Source organism: Pempheris klunzingeri, chromosome 19, assembly GCF_042242105.1.
Source record: "Pempheris klunzingeri isolate RE-2024b chromosome 19, fPemKlu1.hap1, whole genome shotgun sequence".
Lineage (NCBI taxonomy): Eukaryota > Metazoa > Chordata > Actinopteri > Acropomatiformes > Pempheridae > Pempheris > Pempheris klunzingeri.
The window spans coordinates 14108448-14124232 of NC_092030.1; the positions used below are offsets into that span (position 1 = coordinate 14108448).

At 40.8% G+C, this 15785-nt stretch overlaps 1 protein-coding gene across 4 annotated transcripts in view; it reads right to left on the reverse strand.

Annotated features, from left to right (window-relative positions):
- The window catches only part of eng (endoglin), a 38530-nt gene extending 23460 nt beyond the window's left edge, over positions 1-15070 (reverse strand). For all 4 annotated transcript variants that reach the window (XM_070850524.1, XM_070850522.1, XM_070850521.1 and 1 more), the window contains exons 1-2: positions 14989-15070; positions 13666-13870 (exon numbers count right to left, since the gene is read on the reverse strand). In XM_070850524.1, coding sequence (XP_070706625.1) covers positions 13666-13723 — 58 coding nt within the window. In that variant the 5' untranslated portion in view covers positions 13724-13870; positions 14989-15070. The remainder of the gene's footprint in view (positions 1-13665; positions 13871-14988) is intronic.
- Between the last annotated feature and the right edge of the window lie 715 nt (positions 15071-15785).

Consider the following 15785-nt stretch of genomic DNA (forward strand, 5'->3'; position numbering starts at 1 on the left):
CTAGTATTAGTCGTGTTATTATTATTATTCATATATTAACTATTGTCATGTTTTTCACTGTTGCTCATTATTAGACATATTCCTATTGGTTTGCTATGAACTGGCGCTATATAAATAAAGACTGATGAACTATTTACTATACGATGCCCCCAGCAGTTCTCCTGGTTGTCTGCAGCCACAACTAACAAAAGCTACTGACTTCACATGTCTGTGGTCTATCTACTTTTTATTTCCTAACCTCCAGAGCACTCCAGAAAACGATAGGAGACAAGCACACCAAATCACAGACATCCGTTTTCCGCATGTGTTCGATTGTGCGTGGTGCCATTAAGACAGCACCACCACTGTGGCCATTTTGGGTCATGTCAGGATCAGCTGGACATGAACTATGCTCTGTCTCAATCAGTCTGAAGGCCTAGTTTGTCAGGTTTAGCTCAATATGCTACATTTCATCCGGTTGCTGTACATTGACAACGTCTGTTGTACATTATCAGCTTTACCTGTAATCTATGAGCTTTAGCTGTCGGTAGGCCAGTTCAGGTTAACTTTGCTCTTAATGCAAATATGTTATCATGCAAACATTAGCATCTTGCACATCTTGAACTATGCACAGTAGAATCTGCAGTGCAGCTGAGTCTTCATGGGGAGCAAAGCCTCACAAAGTAGAGCTTACACTGACAATGAGCCTAGTCTAGGGCTGAGCCTGACAAGTTGAGCTTGAGATGAATGTGCGTTAAACATTTTAATATTGCAAATTACAGTCTTAAAGCCGTAGTTAGCTGGACAGAGTCAACTTAAAGATTTACTGTTAAGACTACAGTGAGCCTGACCACCAACATCCCAGTTAAGTATTGTCAATGTGCGCAAAATGTTATCTCAGTCATTTAAAGGTTAACATTAGTGTTCCACTAAATAATAGAATTCAATTTTTGGTCTAAGTATGTATGTTTTAAAAAAAAATGCTATTTGCCTAAACCCTTCTAAAAACTGTTTCTTACATGACATGATGTAAGTTTCTGCACGATGAGGTTGCTACATATAAACCCCCTGGCGTGTTATGGATTCCAAATTAGCTATTTAGCCATTAGACATTGTGCCATTGCTTCTATATTCCAGTTACTCTTACCTCTCCTATAACTTGTCTTTTGTTGTTTAACTCTATCGCTATCATGGAAATTGTGGCAAGCAGTAGCTGGCTGTGCACAAGAGAAGCACATTTCTCCATGCCTCTCTGTCTTTCTGTCTGTCTGTACATCTCCCTCTATGTGTGACAGAGAGCGAGAGAGACATGTGCACACAAGCAGACAGACAGACAGAGAACAGAGGAATGCGCTTCTCCTGTGAACAGCCAGGCTTCTGCTCATCCGAGAATTGACATACCACAGCGCTTCGTGGTGTCCCGGCTGTCAGCGAACTGTGTGTGTGTGTGTGTGTGTGTGACACCGTGTGTTAGGGGTTAAGAGAGCAGAGGGCATCAGTGCTGTAACCTAGGTCACTGCTTTTTGCTAACAGTTAAGTGAGTTTTCATTTGAAAAGCCCAGAAAGGAACATGGGTGGAGTCCACTTTTAGAATAAAACTGTAAAAATGTAATTAATTCAGAATGGCAACCTGAACATCTACATTCAGTTTTACTGTCCATAATTATGCAGAGTGCACCATAGCTGCACTGAGGCCAGTAGCTGTGCTCGGGTGTTACTGGACTGTTAACACCCCCGGTGATTTATCATTATTAGGGATCAAAGTACTCCTACACAGTGCTGACATCCTGTATTTCTCCCCCTTCTTCTGCTGCTTTTTCTCAGGAGTATTTGAACACAAAAGCATTAAGTCCCTGACAGCAACTTTAGGACATGCTAATGGGAGCACCCTGCCTGTGCACAAAACTTCTCTAAAAGATTTTAAGAATAATGAAACAACTGCTCACTGACTGACTTTGCAACAAATGTTAGGTGGCATTCTTAAATCGAAAACAGGATACGTATTTTTCTAAGTTGGATGGACCAAATCACATATGGTTATATATATGGTTATTTGGTTATGCTCAAGGATATAAGCTTCCATATTGTGGGAGCCCAATGAGGCACTAGCAAGGCCAAAAAGACATTGTAAGATAGTTGAGTACTGCACTTACAGCTCCACTCCACAAAGCATTACATTATGCTAAAAGCAATAATAATCCAATTTAGGGGTAGCATTCACTACACTGATACACACTATGTTAAAGTGATGAGAAAAAAAATGAATTTGAAGCAAACTGGAATGAGTTTTATCTTAGTGTGAGTAGAGAGAAAGTATAGGAAGTGGAGAACTGCAGCTAGAAAACCTGGAGTGGAGTGATGACAGAATGCCTTCAGCGAGGATTGTTGCTCTCCACTCATATACATGAGCGATGATCCACAATACAAGTCATTTATATATAACAAAATGATGCAAAAATAAGTGAAAAGCCATATCATGCGTCCTTTAAACAGCACAATGTGGCTCCTGACTGTCTGTAACTGCACAAAAAGCAGAAGTGCCTTAATGTAGAAGCACAGTTTCTTAGTTACTGACAAAGAAATATCACTTCTTGTTTTGAACATGTGTTGGAGTGTCAGCATCCTATTGGTCAGCAGAAATAAGACTGACCCCAGCTAAATTGAAAAATGACAGAACCCTGCTAACGGGGGTAATAATCAGACAGATGACAGGAAAACTGCCAACTAGGAGTCTCTTCACAGAAAAAGGGCATTTTCCAATAAGCTTCAACTTAATGGATTCAGATAAATGTTTCCTTGAACTAACATTTTTGCTGAGATTGTTTACTGTGATTTGCTGAGATTATGTTTTCCATATTTACGGTTTTATAGGGCAAATGTGCAAAATGGTGGATTTGGTGGATGAGGTTTGTTGTTAGTGCTGCTGCCAGTGTTGTTTCTGTTAAACAGCTACACCTGCCAGTAAATTTAAGTGCTGCCTGCATGTCTGTAACACTGTTGCCTCAACCTGGCCTCAGTGTTGCCTCAAAGCGCTGTGCCGACATTGCAGAGTACTGACAGGCGGTGGCGATTTTAAATTCCTATCACATCTTAACTAAATGTTGATTTAAATTCACAATATTGAGTACCTGTAGCCCAATATCTAGCTGTCTTTTCACTCACCTTGAGTGAGCGAGCAGGCAGGCTTGATTTCACACCCTGTCTTTCATGCCTTCCCTCATTGTGAGTCACTATTGGAAAAGAGCATCAGCTACTTGCTTAGAGTTTGGATGCAAAAGGAAGACTTGCAGCTACAGTGCATTGCTGCATTTCAACGAAAGAAAGAGGGGTAAAAAAAAAAAAAAAAAGCAGGAGGGGAAACCCTGACAGCAGACAGCGTCAAGACCAACTGTCTCCCTTTGTCCCTCGGGGTAGCGTAAACTGTTTGTGTCCAGGGTCGGACGACGGAGTCATGATGGGGAGGGTTGAGGGAGGGGTCAGCAGTCCTATCAGAGTTAGTCAGCGAGGGAAAGGGGAGCTTCAAGGCTGGCTCAAGTCTCTCTCTTGACTCCACGTACACACACACACACACACAGACACACATACACACACCTATTGTCCCGGCGTTTCCGCAACTGCAGATTGAGGCCTGACCATCCACAGGAAGGTAAACAAGCTCTTATCAGTGCTCTGCAGGGGCCTGCACTGTCCCCTGGCCTCTCACCCCTGCATACTACACATTACACACTCCATACAACACACAAGCTTCCTGACCATCTCACCTCCCTCTCTTGAAGTCCTGAAATTCTATCCAAAGAATTTGCTGATTAGTCTTGTCAGTTTATGGACTTTTTATGTGTATGCCTGTGTGCCAAGTCCTGTGTCCAGTGTTTGCTGGAGAGGAACTGAGGATGTGATAGCAAGTCTGGAGACAGCCTGTCTTCACACTAGCTCTGTTTACACCTCTGGGAGCCATTCGTCCGTCGTCTCATCGTTGTCGGAAGCCAGCGGAACAACAAGTCCAACTGTGGCGTACGGAAGGTCTATGGCTCACTTCCTCTGCTGGTCAGTCACTCACTTTATGGCTGTCTGCTGCTACTAATTAGCCATCCCATACTCCTCGATGTGCATAAATTTGATAATATGCATTGTGGTTCTTTGTGAGCAAGAAATAGCTGCAGGCATGAAAAATATACCATCATTTTTATCTGGATGCTCATATATACTCTCAGGTAACCTGTTATATTCAAGGCACCATCAAATACTGGGTAAAGTGTGTCTTTTCCATTCACATATGTGGTTACTTTTCCCCCCAGTGCACCAAAAGAGCAAAACACAATTAATCATCTGAGTGTTAATTGGTGGATAGACAGACTAATTTAGCAAGTTTCATGCTAAGTGCGAGCAACCAAAGCAGAGTGAAGTGTTAGAGATTCATTGCACAGTGGTTGCTCCCAATCATTCACGATTAATGTAGCTTTGCACAACATATGCTTCATGGAGAACCAACAGAGATTAGCTCGTTTTTCTTGACTGATTTTTGCCAGTAAATATAAACGCTTTCCGATATGAGGGCGGCATACTAATTAAGGCTGTAATGTTCTTAACATATTTAAGGTGAGTGTTGTCAAAGGTGCAATCCATGAGTTATTTGTACATGAGAGTCAACAAACCACCTAAGTGCAACATACAGGATTAGAAAAGCACTCCCAAATCGATTGACAGCTCTTTTAAAACTTCCGCACCAAACAGCCAAAAGTTTGTTGACAACAGTAAAAGAAGCCTACATTCTATTAAAATCAGCTGAGAAACATTAAAATATGAATTTGTCAAATACTAAAATTATATGTATAAAGATGCCTTAAATTTAAAAAATTTCTAAATGTACGTTTTCATTTTCACCATTTAACTAATGGAAATGTCTGGACTAGGGAGAGTTGTTGGGAGAGTGTAACTTTATTCCCCCCAAGTTTGATGTTTGGATTTGTTGTAGTTACAGTGTATGATCAGATTAAAATAATCTGTCAGATGTCTCAAGGCATTTTTTTATTTGAGTCACATATTCTGCTTTCTGACATATCACAGAAATTCGAGCAAATGAAAAATCCAGTGTCCAAATCCAGTGAGGATTCTCTCTTCACATCAAACATACACACATACTGCAGTGCGCACACACAAACAGTCAGACATCAGAGAGAGATTTCAGCTTTCAAAATACAGAGAGACCCGTGTGGCACCTGAATCAACAGGAAAACCACCCGCCCAGTGCTTAAATCAAGAGGTTCTGCCATCTCACAACACTTACAACTGCACACTGCCCATTGTACAACACTGACCACTTTAGAAATCAGGGTATGTCTGTCTAGAAAAATAGTATGTTTATGCCAAGTACTTTATATGAAAAATTGCAACATTCTTTAGAATGCTATTTTAAGGTTTGTTGGAATTTCCTGTAGGCGTAGAGAAAAGTTCAAAGCAAAGGCTCCTGTTCGTCTGAAAAAATTGGTACGAGCTATTTTGCCGGGGAGAGATTAAGGGGCTAATTCTGCCCTGCAAAGGAGCACACTCACTAAGTTTTAGTGAATTAGTGAAAAAAAAATAGTAAAATAGTTTCTTGTTTTGCCAAAAACAGGACACCCTCCCAGAAGTTTCTTCAACCCAGCTGTGTCGTAGGTGAGTCAGCTGACCCACCAAGAGTTTTCCCTCCAAATCCTGACCTAATATGCAGGTATATTTCCTGCATTTGTACAGACCCCAGGTTTGACCACGGTCATACAGACCTAGAGATAAGAGTACATAATGCCATGCCTTATCTGCACAGACAACAGGCATGTTGACATGAGCACAAGTGGTCGCCATGCTGACGAGGCATTTATCTCGCCCACTGCTAATGAGCCATACAGCGCTCATGCAACTGCATAATGAAAAGCATTGGGCCAGAGGGCACAAGACTTGGTTGTCACATAATCCTGACTTTCTAATGATCGGTCACTATGGACTCTCTTTCTGGAATCTTTTCTTAGAATCAGGTTAAAGCAATGCTGGCGTGCCATGTAGACTAAGAAGGGACCCGGTTATGTAACACAGAAGTAGCAACCAGAATCTGTACACAGTACAGACGGCAATTTATTTTCAGGTTTTCAATCAAAAATAAATGTTTTCTGCATGAGGACACTCTTTCACATTACCTAGAAAAACAGGTTCCTCTCATGGCAATTACAGCCTAAGATATGTTTCTGGTAATAGAAAGAGAAAAGACAAATGAGAGGATGACACAAACAGCTGTTGAGTGTGCTGCAGATTAACCACAGTCCTTCTGAGTAATAAAAAGAATAATAATCTGATACTATAGATTCTCATATGATGTTCACCTTTTTTGTAATTCAGATCATATATTGATAGATTCCTGGATTTATTTTCAAATTTAAAACAGAATATAGCCCCTTTAGTGTCATGTACCATTCATATCACCAATTAAAACTTCCATTCAATGATTTGTTTCTCTATTAAAGTCCCATATACATCATTATTTATATGTCACATTGCATGGTAGACTCATCCTGACGAACATTCAAGAGTTAGCTTGTGAAAATCATGTGGGAACAAACAGAAAAGAGGAACATAGTGAGGCTCCCTCACTCTGCATTCTGTATTCAAACAGAGGAAAAGCAAGGCAGTCAGAAATGGATTGTTATTTGGGAGGGGCATAACATTGGAGGAGATTGAAATCGGTCCGAGGCAGCGACAAGTGGTCGCGTCTCCCTGCCACCCAGTCTGACTGCAGGCAGAGCTGGCTCACTACAGTAAAACAGGGGAAGTGGGCTGTTTTGACTCTCAGCGCCATTTTTAACATTTTTTTTCTTTCTTTTTTTGGGGGGGGGACTTATTCTACTACAGTATGCCTTCCGAGAAACCTTTGTCATCTCTTTCCATTTTTTTTTCTTCTTAAATCCCTGATACCCCATTTCTGTCAGCTAAAAAAATCTGTCCGTTTATTTTTCTTTCACTTTTGACTAATTACTCAATCCTTTCTTTTCACTTTTTCTAACTTAAAATTTAACTGGGCCTCCATATCTTCCTGCCTTTATCTCTCTCATGTCTTTTTTCCTCATATCTCTGTTTTTTTAATCCCCTATTTATTTCTCTTTCCCTACATCTTCCCTCTGAACCACTTATCTGCTCTTTGACAGTCACATAAATTTGACCCCCCACTCCCTTACTGTCTCCATGAATCAGTCGTTATGAATTCTGTTATCTCTGTTTGTCTGTCTGTCTGTCTGGATCTCTTTCCCTCTTCAAGATTCGTGTTGAGACAGCCCTCCGTCCCTCTCCAGCGGTTCACTAATCACTTTTGTACTTTTCCTTCAGCCCGTGGAGGGAGACTCTGGGGTAGGCAGAAATGCAGCAGGAGGTCTGGTAGTTAACATCATGATGGCTGGCTCCCACTGGGAAAGTGGTTGCAGCAGGGGGCATATTCAACACTACTTCCCTGGCAGGAAATGCCGGGCACACAGCGGATAAAATCACTAAATACAAAGACTTCAGTCAGACACATAGATAATTGTTAATGTGTCTAACTGCTTGAGTCAGCTTAAGTGGTAGGGATTCTGGTGCTTGCCATGATAAAGTGGTTTGGAAATGAACATCTGAAAATTTCTCCTATGGAGATAATATATAGTACTGTGCAAAAGTTTTAGGCAGTTGTGAAGAAATGTTGTAAAGTAAGAATGCTTTCAAAAATATATAATTCAGTTGTTTATTTTCATTGATTAACAAAGTGCAAACTGAGCGAAAAGAAGAAACATCTAAATTAAATCAATATTTGGTGTGACCACCCTTGGCCTTCAAAACAGCATCAGTTCTTCTAGGTACACTTACACAGAGTTTTTGAAGGAACTTGGCAGGAAGGTTGTTCCAAACATCTTGGAGTGAAGATAGTTCATATTGACATTGGCTGTGTGTTTGGGGGTTGCTGTCCAGCTGCAGAATAAATTTGGGGCCAATCAGATGCCTCCCTGACAGCATTGCGTGATGGGTAAGAATCTGCCTGTATTTCCCAGCATTAAGGAGACCATTAATCCTGACCAAATCCCCAACTCCATTTGCAGAAATGCAGCCCCAAACTTGCAAGGAATTTCCACCATGCTTCACTGCTGCCTGCAGACACTCATTATTGTACCGCTCTCCAGCCCCTCTGCTAACAAACTACATTCTGTTACAGCCAACTATTTCAAATTTTGACTCATCAGTCCAGAGCACCTGCTGCCATTTTGCACCCCATAGTTGTGTCCCTTGGCCATATTTCCATGTTGGAGGTTTGGCTTTTTGGCCGCAATTCTCCTATGAAGACCACTTCTGTCCAGACTTCTCTGGACAGTAGATGGTGTACCTGGGTCCCACTGGTTTCTGCTGGTTCTGAGCTGATGGCACTGCTGGACATCTTCCCATTTCGAAGGGAAGTAAGCAGAATGCGTCTTTCATCTGCTGCACTGAGTTTCCTTGGCCGACCACTGTGTCTACGGTCCTCATCGTTGCCCGTTTCTTTGTGCTTCTTCAAAAGAGCTTGAGCAGCACATCTTGAAACCCCCCTCTGCTCTGAAATCTTTGCCTGAGAGAGACCTTGCTGATGCAGTATAACTACCTGGTGTCTTGCTGCTGTGCTCAGTCTTGCCATGATGACCTTTGACATGAAATTGTCTTCCACAACCTCGCCTTGGTAGCAGAGTTTGGCTGTTCGTTGCCCAGTTTAAAGCCTCCTACACAGCTGTTTCTGTTTCAGTTAATGACTGTGTTTCATCTTACATAGGTGTATGATTAACCAATTACACCAAACAGGTGCTAATGATCATCAGTTTCATGACTATGATCCTACAAAATTGAAGGCAAAGGGTCATCACACCAAATATTTGGATTTTGCATTTTGTAAATTGATAAAAATGACATTTTATATTTTTGAAATCATTCTCACTTTACAGCATTTCTTCACATCTGCCTAAAGCTTTTGCACAGTACTGTACATATACCATCCATGTAACATGCAGTTAGGCAGAAGTCTTTTGAAAGCTCATAATTCTAACTACAAAAAATACATATGCTACGTAGGATTGAAAGCCTGTCCTGGACACTTCCCCGACTTCACACATGAAGATCAGTTTACTCATTATGGGAAGTATTACTGATCCAGTGAGATCAGGTGTGTATCTCTGGAGGAGCGTTGTCAAATGTGAGAAAATAACCCTGATGATGTCGTCAAGGTTTGTAAAACACTAGGTAGAGAAGGTCAGATAAAAGACACTGTGGAGTTGCAATATGGGAAATTAAACTGAAATAACCAAGATTAACAACAAACAAATAACAGAATAAAATGTAAGCAGACAATAGGCCTCCATTTAGAAAAGGTTAGCCTTTAGAATATTTTATTAAAAAGGAAGGATTCAGCTGACCAAACACAGAGGGAGAATGAATTCCGCTATTACTAAGGCATCACCGCCTGTGTGATCTCGGAACAAACAAACACCCCCAGTCAAATGACTAAAGGGATTTAGACAAATTGTGCCACCACAGGCGCTCAGAGATAAAGTCATAAGCTGGACCATGTAAGGCCTTCAAAACAAACAACAAAATTTTAAACACAATTAACCTCACAGGGAGGCAGAGTAGTGAAACTAAGACCAGTGTGATGTTTGTTTTATTGGAGCCTGACAGAAGAATGTCCCGAGATCATGGATGAGCTGAAAACAAGAGAGAGAGGCCTGGCTGATCCCAATATATAGGGAATTTTATAATCCAGGCGTCAGGTGAAAGCAAGCTTCTACGTCTGAAAGAGATGGGCAGGGATTGATTTTATATAGAATCCAGAGCAGATGAAAACAGGACCTCATAACAGAATTCATCTGCATCATCTGCACTGAGCTGTGTCCACACCTTTACAGAGACGTGGCTCCTTTTATCTATTTGTTTTATTTATTCAGTTTATTTACTGTAAATATTCCAGAATCAGCGAAGATGCTATGTTCCATCCATGGTCTCAAGGTCAGTCGGAGACTTTGAAAATCTATTACTGATTTTCCAAAGTTGCCTACATCAGCTTTAACTGCCTTGGAACAGGACCTGTAAGTGGTGGGCTGGACTGGGACACCGTTCCATTCATGTGCTGCTTTAATCGAAAAGGCACGACTGACTGAAAGCTGATTTGTTTTTAGTGGGATAATGCAGTTTACTTGTGCATCTTCTCTTGTAATCTGATTTGTATTTACTCTGTAACAAAGAATATGAGAAGTGGCAGAGCTGTGTCACAAATCATTTTATAGATGAAACATATATCTGCATGCTTGATCAGGTTTTCCCAGCTCCGAAGGCTCATCCTATATAAAGCAATTGAACTCAACAGGCAGTCCGACCATGTTCCTCATAGACAGACTGCAATACTCCAGCAAGTCTTTCCCCAGATGCAAATTTTTAAAAATGCACTATAGAATCATATCTTGGATGTGTACATATACATGTTTAATTTTCATTCCGTTGTGCAACTGTATTGTAAAATGGCAAATAAATTCCCTTGAATACCTTGGGTGGTTTTGCCTGTGGTTTTAGATAGAAAGTGAGTGTTGGACCTTGAGACCTTGAATGAGGTGGTTTTCACAACCTAACAACAGTTTTACTCTGATTTCACTGGAGAAGGCTCTCTACTATCCGGCATTTTCCATCAAATATAGAGACTTTATACATTTTGCAGGACTGTTCAGATTGTTTTGGAAGATCTTCATCGAGGGCTGCAACAGTGATGATATTTCCATCCACTGATTTTAGAAAAGCTCAACAATTTTCCCTAGTGGGAACATCTAATATTCGCAAGAAGTATAATTCATCATCATCACAACTGTCAGATACATAAATCCATATCTGTATACAAAATAAAAATAAAACACAAGGACAACAGCCCATTTCTTCCAATGCACTTCTTCCTAAAACAAGAGTACCACCTCGTGTCAGTTAAGGACATAATGATTACATTTCTCGAATCAGTTACTCTACATATAAACGTGCACGTAAAATTCCACTATAAAGCATGAAAGCTGGGAACACTAGTCACAAACATATGGCTTGCACCATCTTGGGAGCTTGAGCAAGACTCTGAATCCATCATTAAATGCCATCTATAGCTAAGGAAGTATTACATTACTGACAAACTATTGCCAAGTAATGTGATAACTTTGAAAATGCATGACATCAATTCCTCCATTAATGGGCCAGTCATCACACTGCACCTGTCCAAATATAAATAAATGCAACAGAACACAGGCCAGGAGAGGGGGGGTGGGTGTGCTCTAAGTTTCACATTTCAGGAAATAAATTGGATGAGTAGGTAGTTGAGACTTTCACCTGCTGTGTACTCATGATATACACACCTGATATCAAGGGAATGACAGAGGGTCAAACATGTAAAAGGTTTTGATGAAGCTAAAGTAAAACTGAGCTCAAGTAAAGCACAATATACTATCACCTGCAACGGGCCAAGAGTGCTGTGGGATTTGGGATTTGGCTGTGGGCTATTTTTTGATTTACTTTTATTTTTTTCTGTGTTTACTTCTTCTTTTGAGGAACTTTCACATCGTGTCTGCTTCCACTGGGACTTGCAGCTGGCGAGAACTATTAAACAAACAGACCTCAAAACAACAGCGGAAATATGGGTGCTGTTTTGTTTCTTGCGCCTTGCTCGGTCTGAAAATGTGCAAATTTGATTTTGCAGACAGCATACTGTTGGTGTGTCACACCTGATGTTTGTGTTTCATTCGTTCGACAACAACACGGCACCGAGCCCTCAAGACAATGTCAGAGAAAATGACAAATTAATATGACAATACAGGACTACGTAATGACGAATAAACAACGCTTGAGATAGTGGAACTCATACATGTCACACCAATGTTTTGATTAATGCTTCAACATCCAGTACATGAGGTCGGACTGCCCCTCCTGTCTGATGCAGTGTCACAGCTCCCTCTGGGACTGTACCCAAAGCTGTTGCAGCAGATGCAAAAATAAGAGGAGAGACAGAAAAGCCTTGGAACCATTTTTAAGATAGAAAAAATTACTGCAAATTCAGGACTATGTATCACACAGGCAATTAAAGCTGAGCTAAACAGCTCCTTACAAACTCCACCAGCAGACAGTGAGACTGATCCCCTGCGGTGGAAGCTAAATAAGGTCAGTTCTATACAAGTCTGCCAGTTGGCCGAAAAAATACCTATGTATCCCTGCCACCAGCACCCCTGCTGAGAGGGTGGTTTAGCACTTGTGGCAATATTGTGATTTGTCATACGGGAGGTCAGCTCTGACGCCAAATGCAGTGAACAGGCTTGTTTTTCTGGCACGTAATCTTAAAAGTGATACATACTTGCCAGGGCCATTTTGCCTTATTCTAAGAGCGAGTTGAAAATGCCAGTTTTTATTCCCTGATGCATGTTTTCAAAAGAGAAAGGGGTTATTTCTTCTGAAGTGTTGTTTCACCTTCAAGTGTAGCGTTTGGCAAATTAACACAGACAACCTTATTTTCAAGACACTTCATGCTAGAACTGCATTATACTATTATTATAGTAGTAGTTTTAATAGTAGTTTTTAAATAATAGTTAAACGATTCATATATATGAAAGGAGGTAGTTTGAACATGTTACAATCGACTACTCTGAGATAGTGGGTGCAGTTTATCTAAAACTATAACCACTAAACTAAAACAACATTATAGTCACTTGTGATATTAATATTTTCAGATTAAATCAGATCAGTAGATTTAGAACATCGTGCTGAAGCTACTGCACAAAAAAGGAATAATAATCAAATCATAAATCATTTAGCACCAGCTTATTAATTGAAAACCATGTGGCCATTGTGGCCACTCTAAATGCGAGACTGCTGCAGGGAAGTGAGCACCAAACACCCCGAAGCAGCAGTGCAGAGCAGAGTGTGAGGCTGGATTACGGCCTGAGGGCATAGGGAGGGTTGCAGATCCCTTTGCCACCTTGTATGGATTACAGGTTTGAATTTGATATGGGCAGCCAAAGGCGGCCTGTGGAGAGGCAGTTAAGGGGAGGGGGGGGGCAACAGAGGAAGATCACATGAAATCTGTAAGCGCCCCACATGTTTTCTTGTTCCTTGTGCCTGGACTGTCTTCAAAAATAGCATTCTTTATCACTAAAACCTGAAAAATAACACAAACGCACACTTCCCATGATGACTCAGTAGTATAATAGTCTGAACATCATTTGGAGGTACATATGTCACATATAACTTAACTCCTGTGTTATCATATGAATCTCCTCTTGCTGCAATTAACTGTTGCAAACTTTGAGTTATTATAAAGATAAACCATCATTCAAACCAAAAGACTTCATGACAACCATTCAGCACATAACCTGTCTCTACAGACCTGTTGTAAAATCCTGATTTAGAGTACAAGAAAGAATCACCAGGGCGAATGATCTTCTTTTATGTCTTGAGAGTGAAATGATGTCAGACCACAGGACAGGACAAGATTTATATCTGGCTTTGAACTTTAGGTTGACAGAAATATCACCTAGAGACTCAAAATCCACAAAATCCTGTCACCTGCGGCCTGTTGTCTAAGTTTACACACTTTTTCGATAAACGCAAGTGTGAAATCGAGTGAGAAATGATCAAAATGTTGAAAACACTGAACGCTAGACTTACCAGAGGCTGCGACAGTGATGCACAGGAGCAGGGCAAACCGCGTCACGCGACCCTCCATCTCTGTAAAGTTTAAATTTGAGGTGTTGGTTGAAGCTGACTCGGGGTCTCTGGGGTGGGAGTGAAGGTGCTTGGTCAGTGGTTGAAGTGTCCTGGTCTCGTGGCAGAGTAGCAGTGCCTGTGGCAGCGAAGAGCAGACAGTTCCGGTCTTTAAAGGGCGAAAGGTCGGGGAGAGAAAAAAAAAAAAAAAAAAAAAGGTCAGGGAATCAGTGAGGAAATGTGATGGTTGATATGGATGTGACCAAATGAGAAATGCCATGCGTGTCACGCTCGTACAGTGTGCAGTGTTAAAACAAGCACTGCATGCAAATCTACCTCCTTTTTATCCAAGACCGTGTCATGAAAAAGCCGTATAACAAATATATGATGTGATACTGATTAACCATGCATCTGTTTGTATGTACTGATGATTAACATGTTGTATATTAACATACATACATCATAAAATATATCGAATACAGTTTGCTCCTCATAAGCTACTTGATTAAATGCACTTCCATGCAGCAGAGGACCTGAGAACATAAGGGGGCATTGGTCACAGCCAAAACAACACTGTCAGGGAGGGAAATGTTGCTTAAATGTCTTAAATTCCTACAGCGGGATGGCAGGATTTTCCTCCTGAGACAATCCCACAATATTTCTCTCTCTTCCTGGTGCACAATGAGGGTCTGAAGCTCAAGGGTTATCTGGTGGTCACTAAACTCAGGCCGACTGTTTCAGGAAGCACTACGGCATCGCTTTCTTTAAATAATATCACAATGCCCAGATGAGATAAGAAGGAGACGGCTCTCGTTATATGATTCATATGGAGGGAAAGGAAGAGCCTGTGTAAACTGTTTATGTATCACCAAAGGAAAACAGAAAGCGGCGTTATTTCCCTGGACTTCTTACTGTAAGAGAAGCATGTCTTTAACTAGCAAGGTCGCTAAAAGTGAAAACAGGCTTCAGTGATCCAACAAGCAGTTGAGTTCACTGTTAATAAACTAATAATAATGGATTAAATGAGGGGAAATAGTAATGTGAAAAGAAAAGATTCCTTACAAACGACCACTCGCATTTTCTTTGGCCAGAACTCCTTGTTTTAAGAGCTTTCCGCCGTTATTTAACCTTAACATCTGTCATTCAATGCAGATGTGAGACGGACTAAGAGGAGAGAAAGGCTTACTTAGAGTTACTGCCCTCTAGGCAGTCAGGGAAATAACATGTAGCACACTTCCCAGAGGCCATACAAAAGATTTAAAAAGAGATGTTGATGATAAAACTTACTTTTTTAGGCAGGGTTGGTCCGTAGGCTTTATAATCCACAGGATGAACGGTGGCTGCACTCAGCAATGTAACGCTGTCAGGACTTTACAAACTTTTTTGTGCAGCATGGGCGGTGCGGATTCACTTTTGTACCCCTCCCACCGGCTTTTTTTCCCCAGGAAGTGCTGACCCTGCCATGGCTTTTTCTTATCTGGTCAGCAGAGTCTGTTACACATGTGGAAATCTCAACACAGTTAGTATTCTACTTTATATTTGATAATGGGACCATTTTCTCTTATGTATTTATGGTTGTTTTTACTTTTTTTTTCTGAGAGATTTGTGTCTTATTTGAACAGAAATGCTCTGCCATCAACATTACCTCTCCCTGTCTTCAATCTCCTCCTTGGAGAGACATTACAGGAAAAACACAATTTTTTTTCATTTACTGGTCAATTTTGAGATTCCGGGCTGTTTTGCTCGTTCCATGTGTTCCATAATATGGCTGTAGATTTCCTTACACCTAACTTTCCAGTTTAATTCCTATGTATTCTGAAGGTGGAGTTTGTGCATAAACCATTCATATGCTGTATATATACCAGGCTACCTGTGAGAAACAGCCTTTAACATTATACATTTTATTCCTGAAAACATGACAAAACAAAACATTTCTTCTGTAAAGACCTTTGGCTTTAATATGTCTATGAAATGAAACAAGAATTTGGAACCTGGCTTTCTCCAATGTTCAAATTTTTGTCCTGGAAAATAAGGGAAAATCAGCATATTTTTGATTAAATAATGTCTCAGTTGCATATTTTAAC